Genomic DNA, 12359 nt, shown 5'->3' with positions numbered 1-12359 from the left:
TCTGTCTTCTCACCCTCTCAATCCCAAATTCTCATCCCACTGCTTCTGCCAGCCCCCATTTTTAGTGGGAATGGGGTGCTGGAGCTTCAGCACAGGGAAAAATAATGGTAAAATCTTTAATTCTCCTTGTTTTCAAGCATCTCAAACACCCTCATTGGCATCCTGTGAGCTGGACCTGGCTGGCACATCTATGGTTCTTCCCCAGGGCATTATTTTTTGGGATGATATCTTGGATAAGAAACCAAAACGAAGTGGACAAGATCTACAGCTGGTGATGGATAGGGGAAAAAAAAAAAGGAACAACAGAGGTGAGAAACATAAGATGTAAAAGAAAGTGATGGTGGATGAGGTGAGGGAAGTTTGGAGAGGCACCAGGATGGTTCAGGAGAGGCTGGAGCAGGGAGGGGGATTCCTGCAATTCCCCAGCTCGTGCCCACACATCCGTGGGGGCCCATCCACCCACCAGGAAGGGGGAAATTCAACCCAGCCCTTCCTCCTGGAGGGAAAAGGCACAGCAATGGAGAGGCCAGGACGAGGAAGTGGCAAGCAGGGGATTAGGTGGCCATGTGGCTGCTCCAAATCCTCATTAGGGGCTCGTTAAGGACATGAAAGCTTCTTTTCCTGCTTCCTGTCCTGGAGCTGCTCCTGGCCAGCTTTGGCTGCCTTTTCCTGGCAGCTCCAGGGACCATGGGAATGGTGGGGTGGTGGGAGGGATCCCCCTCCTGGCTGTGCTGCTGGCAGATGTTGGTGACAAGCAGCTCTGATAGAATTTCACTGCTCTGAGTGGCTCCTGGATTGCACCTCTGGGAGGTCCCACGGGTCTCACACCCACCCCTGTGCGGTGGCACCTTGGTGGCAGCACCTTTTGTGTCACCCCTGCCAAAGCCAGGGTGACCAGGACGTCCCTGGGGTCAATTTTCCAATTTTGAGAGCAGGACAATGCCCCAAATCAAAGGGATTGTACCATGCCAGGGTGACCGTGACATCCCAATGCCAAACCTCCACAATTTTGGGAAAAGGACAATGCTCCTGTGGGGTGATCCTGTGCCACAGTGACCAGGACACCCCCATGGCCAAAAATTCTCAAATTCTGGGATAAGGACAATGCTCCAGTGGGGTGACCCTGTGCAAGAGTGACCAGGACACCCCCACGGCCAAAAATTCTCCAGTTTTGGGAACAGGAAAAAGCTCCAAAGGAATGGCACCAATTCAAGCTGACCATGACATTCCCATGGCCAAAACCTCTCTGGATTTGTGAGAAGGACAATGCTCCAAGGGAATGGCACCAAGCCAAGGTGACCAGGCCACCCCCTTGCTCCGAGAGGGTCAGACAGAGTCTGTTAAATTGAGACCTGAAAGTCCCTAAATCCCGTGGATTTCCAAACCACCTGGCTCGTTTAAGCTGCTTCCTTCCTTAAATATGGACAACACAATATGGAACATTAAGACTCCATCCCAAATCCCTGACGCTGCCTTGACTGGGAAGAACTGGGAGAGTGAAGTGCAAAGCAGCTGGATTTGTCCCCTTCTGCCCCAAATCTTCTGCTCTGGTGTGAGATTCCACAAGCAGCTCCCAAAGAGGAGCCCATCCCTCCTGCCCAGCTCCTCGCCCAACCCATCCCCTGAAAAATGCAATATTCTCACTGGAGCTTTGCTCTTTCCCTGAAAATAAATGAGTCATTCCCAGCCAAAGGGTTCTTGGGGCTCAAAAAGCCAAATTGTGAATAACCCTACGAGCCCAGAAGCAGAAGGATTGAAACAATAACCCTCTACCCCCCTCTCACTAAATCTACTACTGCTCTTTTTCAACATGGTTTAAAAAATTCCCCAATATTTGCCTGGAAACTCCAATCCCTGGACAACTGAATGGAGATTTTACTGCCCATGTGCCTCTGATTACAATATATTACCACTAATGATAATTGTCTGGATTATACTTATCTGTTTCTTTGGCTAATAAACTATAAAAGACCACCAGTGAAGATGTAATAAAGTGCAGCTGTTGGAGCAAAAAAAAAAAAAAAAAAAAAAAAAAATTAGAAAAGCCTTTTTTTTTTCTAGGTCAGAGCAAAGTTGGGAGAGGCTCAGGAGAGCTGCCTCGGCGAGGGGAAGGAAAACCTAACTGGAAATAAGAAGAGCTCCTCAAGGCAGCTTTCATTAATCTGGAACTTTTCTGCCAGAACCAGCACTGGGGTTTATCTGCCAGCAGGACAAGGGGAGGGAGGTGCAAGCTCTGCATTTCTCTCCTGCATCTCATTAGCCTCAAAATGGACCCTTGGGCTCCTCAGAAATGTTCCTGGCCAGGGATGTACCTACAAAGGGAAGGGAAGGAGTGTTTTTGTTCTCGGAGTGGGGATGAAGCTTCCCCAGCATGGAACATAAGCTGGTTAAAGGCACACAGGGTGAAGCTTTGCAGGTGCCAAAGGGCAGGAAAAGGGGAAAAAAAAAAAAACAAACTCAAATCTCTCATCTTCTAGACCAATGGAAATTCAGGAATTTGGAGAGAAAAGCTGGAAAGCAGCCAGGAGGTCAGAGTAAACACCCTAGTGCTGAACTGAGGACTGGGCAGATAACAGAGTGTCCCGAGTCAGGGAAACATGGAATGGGTTGGGTGGGAAGGGATCTGAAGGATCAACCACATCCAACCCCTTCCACACCTTCCACTATCCCAGATTGCTCCAAACTCGCCTTGGACACTTCCAGAAATGGGGCAGCCTCTGGGAATTCCATCCCAGCCCCTCCCCACCCTCCCAGGCAGGAATTCCTTCCCAATATCCCACCCATCCCTGCTCTGTGGCAGTGGGAAACCATTCCCTGTGTCCTGTCCCAAGTCCCTCTCAAGGGAATTCTGGAATGGTTTGGGTTGGAAGGGGTCTTAAAAGTCACCCAGTGCCACCCCTGGCATGCCCAAGGACACCTCTCACTGTCCCTGGGTGCTCCAACCTGGCCTGGGACACTTCCAGGGATCTTCTGGGAATTCCATCCCAGCCCCTCCTCACCCTCATTCCTTCCCAATATCCCACCTCAATCTCCCCTTTCCCAATGGGAAGCCATTCCCCGTGTCCTGTCCCTCCATCCCTTGTCCCCAGTCCCTCTCCAGCTCTCCTGGAGCCCCTTTAGGAGTCTGAGCTCTCCCTGGAGCCTTTTCCTCTCACTCCCCACTCTCCCAAAACTGGAGAGGTTTGGCTTTGGGAATGTCCTGGTCACCCTGGCCATGGGAATGTCCTGGTCACCTCCCTTTGCCTTGGAGCAGGTTCCTGTCCCCAAAATTGGAGAGCTTTTGGCCACAGCTCTAACCCTCAGAGCATCTCCCACGGGCACATGGAAAGGGTTTAATTGTCCTGAATTGACCACCCCAGGATTTCAAACCCAAGGCAGGTTTGCAGAGAAAGGGATTGTCTTTCATTTCACCAACTAACACAAGCTGAGGGAAGAAAAAAAAAAAAATAAAAAAAACACCCAACCAAGAATATCTCAGAAACACAAGTTCTTCCAATTTTAACAGAATGCTGGAAGAAAAAGTTAATGTATCTTTCATGAGGACAATCTAGATAATAAGCAACACAATTCCACAGCAAAAGGCTGGGATTTTTTTTTCCTTTTTCTTTCTTTCTTCTTATTATTTTTTCCCTTAAATAAGCAGGAATTTCTGGTTGTGGAAGAGAGGACCAAGGTAAAACCTGAGTCACCAACCATCCCCCAGACAGGAACACGCTGTAACCTCAGGTGTTAAGTGATCCATGAGATTTTACTTTCAGATTTGGGCAGAAACAACAACTTCAGGGGGAAGGAAAAAAAAAAAACCAACAACAACAACTAAACCACCACAACCCCTCTGTGTGTCAAACCTAAACTGAAATTGTTATTCAGCAATTTGCAACACTTACTGTCATATTAAAGTAATTTCATTTTATTTTTGCTCGCTGGCTCTGTTCCTGTAACAAAACAGCAAATCTTGGGATTTAAGAGGATATTTGGGAGAGAACTGAATTTATTCTGAAAGGTTTGGGGGAACAGCCTGTGACCCTGGAAAAGGTGGGAATTTTGCAGGCCAGATGTGACAAAACTGTGGGATTTGGGTGTTTTCCCCTCATTTCCAACCTCTCTGGCTACAAAGGCTCTGCAAACTCCTCATTCTTTGCACTGAAATATTATTTATAAACACGCAGGAACTTTCTCCTCTTTTTATTCAGGAAAATTTCCAAATGAAAGAAACTTTTGCTCAACCAGCCAATTTCTGACCCCCCTGGATGATCTCCAGGTGGTTTTGTTCCTTTGCTGGAGCAAACAGTTGGTAAAAAACCAACATACAAACAGAGAGAAAGTTGAATTATTCATCTTTTGGGGGTCCTTTCCAGCCTAGGATGCTCCATGATTTTCTATCTCAGGAGTTCTTTAAGCACTGAAGGCAGCAGTGGATCCAAGTGGCCAAAAAGGTTAAAATAATTATTAATTAAGGTACCAAAACCAGTGTGGTCAGCAGGACCAGGGCAGGATTTTCCCCCAGTGGAACAGCTGATTTCCAGCCTCTCTCCAGGATCCATCCCTAAAGCTCAGGATGAGGACAAACCCCAGGAGATGATGGTAGGTACTCACTTTTTCAAAGGCTCTATCACTGTCTTTTGGATCTGATTCACCTGTGGAAAGCAAAAAAGGGAGAAATGAAAGTCAGGATTGCTGGAAAATCCCATTTGCACAAGGATGGGTTTGTACAGAGCCCACCATGGGATGGGGAAGGATTCTGAGTACAACCTTGATGTCCTTTAACCTCTTAAGAGAGGGAAATTTCTCCCATGGGAGCTGAAATTCCAGCCAGAAGACTGAGATTAAAGAAACTCGTGTGGGAAAAGTCTTGGGGATGATGAGGAAAAGGGAAAAAGGTGAGACACAAGGATTCTGCACAAGGCAGGGAGTGACAGGACACAGGGAATGGCTTCCCACTGCCACAGGGCAGGGATAGGTGGGATTTTGGGAATAAATCCTTCCCTGTGAGGGTGGGGAGGGGCTGGGATGGAATTCCCAGAGAAGCTGGGGCTGCCCCATCCCTGGAAATGTCCAAGGCCAGGCTGGAGCAGCCTGGGCTGGCAGGAGGTGTCCCTGCCCACGGGATGGGTTCAAATCCCTCCCAAGCCCAACCATTCCACGATTCCATGATACTCCCACCATTGCAAGACTCCACAACACTCCCAGCACTCCCAGCTCCCAACAATCCCAATACACCTTCTCCTGGTTGAAGGAGTCCATCCTCTTCATGGCCGTGTCGAAGGCCGTGACCATCTCGAGGAACGAGGGCTCCTGCTCACACAGGGGGTTGGCCAGCAGGTCTGAGGAGATCTTCACAGCAGATTTGGACATGGCTGATGGAAAAGAAATCAGACAGGGTCACATTTCCCACTGCCAGCATCTCCCCAGGGCAAAAATCACAGAGCTGAGCCAGCCAGGAGGGGTTCAGCACAACCTTCCAGGGAGATACTCGCTGGTGGTTGAGAGAAAAGCAAGGAAAAGGCACCAATTCATTCATGTAAACACCCAGAGAAGTGTTTTTATATAAGTTAAGTCTGAACCACTCCAATGTGAGGCTTGTGATGCTGCCAGAAATAATCCCAGACTAACAAAAGCACTGTTCTCTTAAAAAAAAAAACAAAAAAACAAACAAAAAAAAAAAAAAAAAAAAAAAACCAACCAACCCAGAGATGGGGGTTTTTATACATCTTCTCTCGACAGACTATTAAGTGTCACTCTCAGCTTCACTACAGCTCTTCCACGATGAGAAAAATCACAGTCCATTAAGTCTTTCAAATGGCTTTACAAAAAAACCCCATGTATTTGAAGTGGATTTAGTGGGAAAGGACCAGACTGACAGGGCTGGGAGATGAGGTTTCTCTTTCCCTTTCCAAACACAAAGAGCAGGGACACAAGTTAAGCGTTTTCCCCTCAATAAGCCTAAATTTTGTGCCTGTGGAGAACGAGGCAGGGGAGATATGAAGTCCCTACAGGCCCTAGGAGTGCCACCAAGAAATCCAGAAGTACCAGGTCATGCTGTGACTGAGCATTCTGCTTCTTTCCCTCTTTATCCAAACACTTGGTCTGCAAAGGGAAAATTCAATGACAGAACCACTAAACAAAAAAGCAAGAAATTAGGGAAGGTACAGAATGGAAAAAAAAAAGACTAACAAAAAGGAAAGCATAAATATAAACAGGGATAAAATAGACTAATAAAGAAAAAAAAAAAAACAAACAGGGTGACTAAAAGAAAAGTTCTTTTTCCTCAGTGCTGGAAGTTATTCCAGTTGGAAGATCACAAAGCCAGATGCTTGAGCCGTGCTATGGAGGAGCTTTGGAAAGACTCTCTCAGATATTAAAAGTTCAAATCATCTGAATAATGGGGCTTAAGATCATAAATCAAGGGGTTAAACATTCTGATTTAAAGGTTACACACAATTATAATGGAGAGAGCTCAGAAGCTGCAGAGCTGGGGAGCTCAATGCAGAACGAGCCTCTCACTCTGGAATAACAAAGCTCCCGTATCCATCTATTATCCAAACATGAAGGCTTTAGGCATTTAAACCTTTAAACAGATGGGATATAATCCATATGTGTGACCACATCTGAGGAGGGATTTGTGCCAGAATGGGATGGAATTAAGAATGGCAGAACTCCTTTGGCTGGAAGAAAAATGAAGTTTTCCTTTGCAGGAAAGGACTGGAAGGGAACTGGAGGGAGGGAGTGGCAGGGTCATGCTGGGAGGTTGGGAACTGGGGAGGATTTGGGCATGTCCAGGGGGAATTTGGGTCAGGAATTTCCTCTGCATCACTGACAACACCTGTAGAGAGCTGAAAATTGGGGTTTGAGAGTCCCAGGGGCAGGAGGGAGAAGGAGAAGGAGAAGGAGAAGGAGAAGGAGAAGGAGAAGGAGAAGGAGAAGGAGAAGGAGAAGGAGAAGGAGAAGGAGAAGGAGAAGGAGAAGGAGAAGGAGAAGGAGAAGGAGAAGGAGGAGAAAGGATTGCCTGTTCCTCAGGGTGGCCTTCAGGAGGGTCTGCACTGCATTTTTGCTCATTAAACATGTGAGATGTAGCTCCAATTAAAGGAATTTCAGATTTTAGAGTCCAGAACAGCCAGAGAACAAACCTGAGCCATGGGGATCCCGTGGGTTACCTGCACCTCATTCCAAAGGAGAGCTTTTACCTCCAGTTAAGAACATCCTCCTGCTCCTTAAGATCCTATTTTGTTTGGAAAGAGGGTGGGGAAGGGGGCGAGTGATCTCCAGCCCCGGGCCAGGGAGTGCTGCTAACACCCCATTCCCTGATTGCTGGCAGGGCAGCGGAAGGGCCTGGGATATTTCCATGCACAGGAATTGCTCTTGTTCTGAGCTGAGCTTTTTGGGAAGAAGGTGGAGACTTGAGCCACCAGTCTCACTTTGCCAGGGAGTGTTTGCAGGAAGTGAAGAACCAACCCCCTGAGCCCGGAGGAATGAGACAGGAGGACAAAATGCTGCCATCCTCGCCGGATCTGGGGGCTGGATGTTGGGAATGAGCACTGCCAGGTGAGGAGAGACAACTTCAGGGATTGATCTGATGCACCTCCTTTTCCTCCAGCCCTCCCTCAGCAGGCTGTATGCAGTACCTCTCCTTCCACTCATCATTTCAAGCCTTTAAATGAGAAATCAGATCTTCCTGGCTCTGGCCAAGGCTCATTTGTGACTCTGCCATGTAACAGAACGGAAAAAGAAAGTCCTCCCACAGCTCCTCTGGGACTTGAAATGCTCCATATAAACAACGCCCACTGCAAGGGAGGGGAGGGGAATCCTTAACAAGGAAAAACTTACCAAGGATCCCTGACTATGACCAGAGTCCTCAGAAAGGGCACTTTTCACCCTGGAAAAGTGTCTGGTGCTTTTCCCACCCCTCTCCTCATGCTGGGAAGGGTGGGAGAGCAGGGGAAGAGCCTGGATGTGTTTGTGTCAGGCAGTATCCACAAACACACACACAGGTGAGAGGCTGGATCATAGAAAACCCCAAATTTGCCTCCTTCCCACTGCCCTGGCCCGCTGTGACCCCAATCCCACGGGATGAGTGCTGGCCCAGTGCAGCCCACACCTGTTTGTGCTGGTGCCTCTGCCTTGGCTCTGGAGCTGTGGGGGCCAAGCAGGGACTGCTGCAAACCACACGCTGGGAAAAACCATCTGGGCTTGGAACAGCTCTTTGCTGCAGGTTCCTGCCCTGCTCAGCTCAACAAGTCCAGCTCCCCCTCTGCTGGATCCCTCTCTGGGCACAGCAGATTGTGACCAGAGGGATGTGAAGGGAGCTGGGACATGGGACAGGACACCTGCAAGGGCAGATGTCAACCCAAACGTGCAGGCAGAGCTGTTTATTGCTTCCTCCATCGCCCACTGCCACGAGGGGAAGCCAAAACAAGCAGCCACCGAGGGAATGAGCTGGGTTATTCCCAAAGGAGAGCTGCCAGGTCAGCATTTCCCACGGGAAAACACAACCAGCTGTGTCCAGCTGTGCCCTGCAGACCCCCCAGAGCCATCCCACCCTCCTGGAGCTCCAGAGAGGGAGGTGAAAGGAGGACTGAAAGAGGTGAAAAAGCACAATAGGCTCAGCTGGAGCTGCTCCTGCTGGATAATCTGAGACCTGGAATAATGACTCCTGATTTTGTTGTTGATTTCTTTTGGGTTTTTTTTTTTTTTTTTTTTTTTCAGTGGCAGAAACCGAGGCAAAGAAAAGAAAGGGACTTGTCCAAGGCCATGGAGCTCAGGAGACAGGGACTGAGCCCGCAGCACTCTCTGTGTTCCCTGGGCTGAGCTGCTGCTTGAAGCCCTCTCGCAGATGGCCTTGTAACTAAGCAAACTGAGTGGGACTGAGCTCTGGATTTGTTTTCCAGACTTGTCACACATTACTCATGTGATCTCGAGAAAAGTCACTTCATCTCTCTGTGGCCAAGTTCACAGTCGATGTATCCTCCAGTCACTTACCCAAATCTGCATCTGTGCTTTTCTTCATATCTTTCTGAAGTTTTTTGGTCTGATCTTCCAATCTGAAAGATGGGAAGAAAGAAGGCAAAGTCAGAATCTTGGAAAGAAAGAAACGCAAGTGTATCATACGTGCAACAAATCATTTACGGGCTGAATATGCTGGCTTCTGGTGGGAGTTAAAAATATCCAGGCAAGGCTCGATGAAGTTCAGTGCAGCTCAACCCTTTCGGGTTGTTTTCAGATGGTTTTTAACCTTTTCAAGTTGGTGATCTCTTATTCATAGTTCGCATATTTCCTGAAAAGTTCTCACACTTAGCACAAATGGTAAAGCCAAATGCTTCCAGATGATCCGTGTGAGCTCCTGTGTCACAGGCAGGATGGCAAAGCCACTCCTGGTCCTCTGAGGTGTTGGGCTCTTTGGGGACCCTGCCGTTTTCTGGCAATTTTACACCTTTTTTTTTTTTAAAGCTGCCAGAATCTGCAACCCCACTGCAAATATTTCTGAGGACACCTTTGAACATTCAGAGAAACCCTGAAGAATTGGAAATTACAGGGCAGTGAGGGATTTGCTCACTGGGAAGAGCATCCCTGGCTAAAATTCCCTGGGAAGATGCAATGAGAGGAGGGAAGCACGCGGCCTGTCCTGTCTGACCAGTGTGGTTGATACTCACTGCTGCAGCTTCCCATATTCCCTTTCAAAGTCTCTCTCCACCTGTGGAAAGAAGAGATGGAAATCAGCTCCAAGGGATTGTAGGGCAGCCTGCAGTGTGCAGGGAAAGCTGTCCTGGGAAATGCCAGGCTGAGCCCAGCACAAACTTCAGCTTTAATGGGAGCCATCCCTCAAAAGTAAAGGAAGTTTTGAGGTTTTTGAGTTCCAGACTCTCTTGGAGCTGGCACCAAACATGTCAGCTCGAGCCAAGGACACGGACTAGGAGCTGATGGAATAAATGGGAATGCTGTAAGAGCAGGGAGGGCACAACCTGGCATGGCTCAGTGCTGGGGGATGAGCCTGTGCTCCCTCCCAAAAACTGAGGGGAGCTGCTACTCCTCCAGCCCCATTAAGGACTCTGAGGTGGGTCTGGCTGTCTCCTTCCTCATCCTCAACAGGATTGTGAAATTCCCTCCAGACCACCAGTGAGCCCTCCCATCTCGGCATTATTCACCCCCTCCACACACTCCTTACCCCCACAGCAGCTCCCTCCCATGAAACTCTTGGGCTGGAGCACAACCCCAGTGGACTGAGACACCTCCAAAAGGGAGGGGAACCCTGTGCTCCGAGCTCAGAGCTCCAGCCCAGCCTTCTCCCGATGCTACCTCAGTGCCTGCTCCCTCCTACTTGCTAGCTGGCAGCAAACCTCCAGTGATAGGAGATATTTTAAGGAACTTTCTTTCCATGCTGACTGTTTTAACACACTTAAAACATTCATTCCACACCTCGTCAACCAGAGAAGCAAATGGATTTCAATTGACCAGCCAAGAGTAAATCCGTGCGCGTTTGTTGTCATGGGATCAGTGCTGGGTTCAGTTGTGTTGTCAAGCTCCTGTGCTATTAAGGAAATGCAGAGTGGTGGGAGCAGCCAGGACTAGAAGGATCCAAAGGTTTGTTCCAATTCTTCCTGCTGGCCCTGGGATTTCAATCCCAGGCTCGATGCGGCACCGCAACGTTTAATGGGGACGTTTGCTTTTCAAGCAGAATTGCTGTTAAAAGCTTGGGGGGTTAAACACGGGAGATAAAAATCTCCTTTTTTAAAACATCTTTTTGGGCTGCACTTGAACTCCACCAAGCCTGACCCCGGGGCGGGCAGTGACCAGTCACATTCCAGCCCCATCCCAGCACCCAGCTGTCCGCACCATCCGCTCCCACCATCCGGGGGATGCGAGCTGGGCTCTCTCCCTGCTCCAAAAAACCCTCCCCTGGAGCTCCAGCTCCCTTTTCGTGCTGCTAAAATTGGGTGCTGGAGAGAACAGACACGGAGCAGTGTGGGGGCAGCTCACACGACTTGTGCCTGGCGTTCGGGGAGCCGCAGAAATCCACGGCAGCTGGCGCCCTGCAGGTCAGGTAACCAGCACATAGTAAAACTCACCCTCCATCCCCGGGCCTGTTCCGGCTGCTAAAATATCCAGGGAGTATTGAACTCTATTTATAGGCCTTAGGTGTGAATTGTTTTGGTTGAAAACCACACAGGGTCGGGCACGACTCAAAAAATATGTCCCCCTTTGAAAGGCTGGGGTGTCGTTCCCTTCTCGTTCCCTCCCCGTGTTTAGGAGGATCTGCTCAGCAACCAATTCCTCCAAAAGCTGGAGGGTTTGGCTGCGGAATACCTGCAAATATTCAGGGTTTCTGCCTCTTCTTTTGCTGTCAGATTCGCCCGTTTCTGTGCAATAATCAAAAGGAATCGTTGCTTAAAGGACATGGAGCAGCTTCTTCCAGGGCCTAAAGGGGCTCTAGGAGAGCTGGAAAGGGACTTGGACAAAGGATGGAAGGACAGGACACAGGAAATGGCTTCCCACTGCCAGAGGACAATGTTGGATGGGATTTTGGGAAGGAATTCCTCCCTGTGAGGGTGTGGAGGTGTTGGGATGGAATTCCCAGAGGAGCTGTGGCTGTCCCTGGATCCCTGGAAGGGTCCAAGGCCAGGCTGGAGCCCCCTGGGACAGTGGAAGATATCCCTGCCCACAGCAGGGCGTAGAACAAGATTCATTTAAAGCTCCCTTCCCACCCAAACCATTTTGGGATTTTAGGATTCATTCCATCAAAAAGCAAAACCTCCTCACCCTGAGACCCTCTGGGTGCTGTGAACCCCCCAAACCACCCGAGCTCCCCCAAAACCCCCACCCCACTGCCAGAGCAGGATCCACATGGGATGGAGGTGACTCCACACAGAGACACTTCAGCTGCCCAGCCTGACTCACATCCCCAGCCCCATCTCCGAGACAGCTGCCCAAGGATTGCTCTTATTTTTCACGCCCACAGGCAGCAACTGGCTCCCAGTCCCCACAGTCTGTGAGCTCTTGGAGCCTCCCAGCCATGGCTGGAGCCTGGATATCCCACAAAAACAGCTCTGAGGAGCTCTGCAGAGAGAAAAGCTGCTCTCACGTGCTCCCACCCAGCAGAGTCACAGGCAGAGCCCTGCAAGGAGGACAAGCTGGGAACATTTTGCAGAGCACACAGTAATTCCCACTCCCAGTAGCTATCCATGGTCACACGCAGCCGACAGAGGCTGTGGAGAGGATTAGCACATTAAGAGTAACGAGAACAAGAAGTACAGGCAAGAAAATTACAATATCCTGAAGGGAAGTTTCCGTATTATTAAAATAATCCCACTGCTCTGCAGCCTCTTTCTGAAAACTCCAAATCAAACCAAGCTTTCTGTATTGAACCT

The 12359-nt window shown here is 49.2% G+C and overlaps 1 protein-coding gene across 2 annotated transcripts in view; it reads right to left on the bottom strand.

The window, feature by feature from the left end:
- BIN3 (bridging integrator 3) overlaps nt 1-12359 on the bottom strand; it is a 40330-nt gene that overhangs the window by 13836 nt on the left and 14135 nt on the right. For both annotated transcript variants that reach the window (XR_009934052.1, XM_062510540.1), the window contains exons 3-6: nt 9648-9688; nt 8977-9038; nt 5221-5357; nt 4597-4637 (exon numbers count right to left, since the gene is read on the bottom strand). Coding sequence is in view for 1 of the 2 variants with exons in the window: in XM_062510540.1 (XP_062366524.1) it covers nt 4597-4637; nt 5221-5357; nt 8977-9038; nt 9648-9688 (281 nt within the window). In the remaining variant the exon portion in view is untranslated. The remainder of the gene's footprint in view (nt 1-4596; nt 4638-5220; nt 5358-8976; nt 9039-9647; nt 9689-12359) is intronic.

Source organism: Cinclus cinclus, chromosome 29 (assembly GCF_963662255.1).
Source record: "Cinclus cinclus chromosome 29, bCinCin1.1, whole genome shotgun sequence".
Classification (NCBI taxonomy): Eukaryota; Metazoa; Chordata; class Aves; order Passeriformes; family Cinclidae; genus Cinclus; species Cinclus cinclus.
The sequence above is the reverse complement of the archived record's forward strand: the minus strand, read 5'-3'. Positions and strand labels throughout refer to the sequence as shown.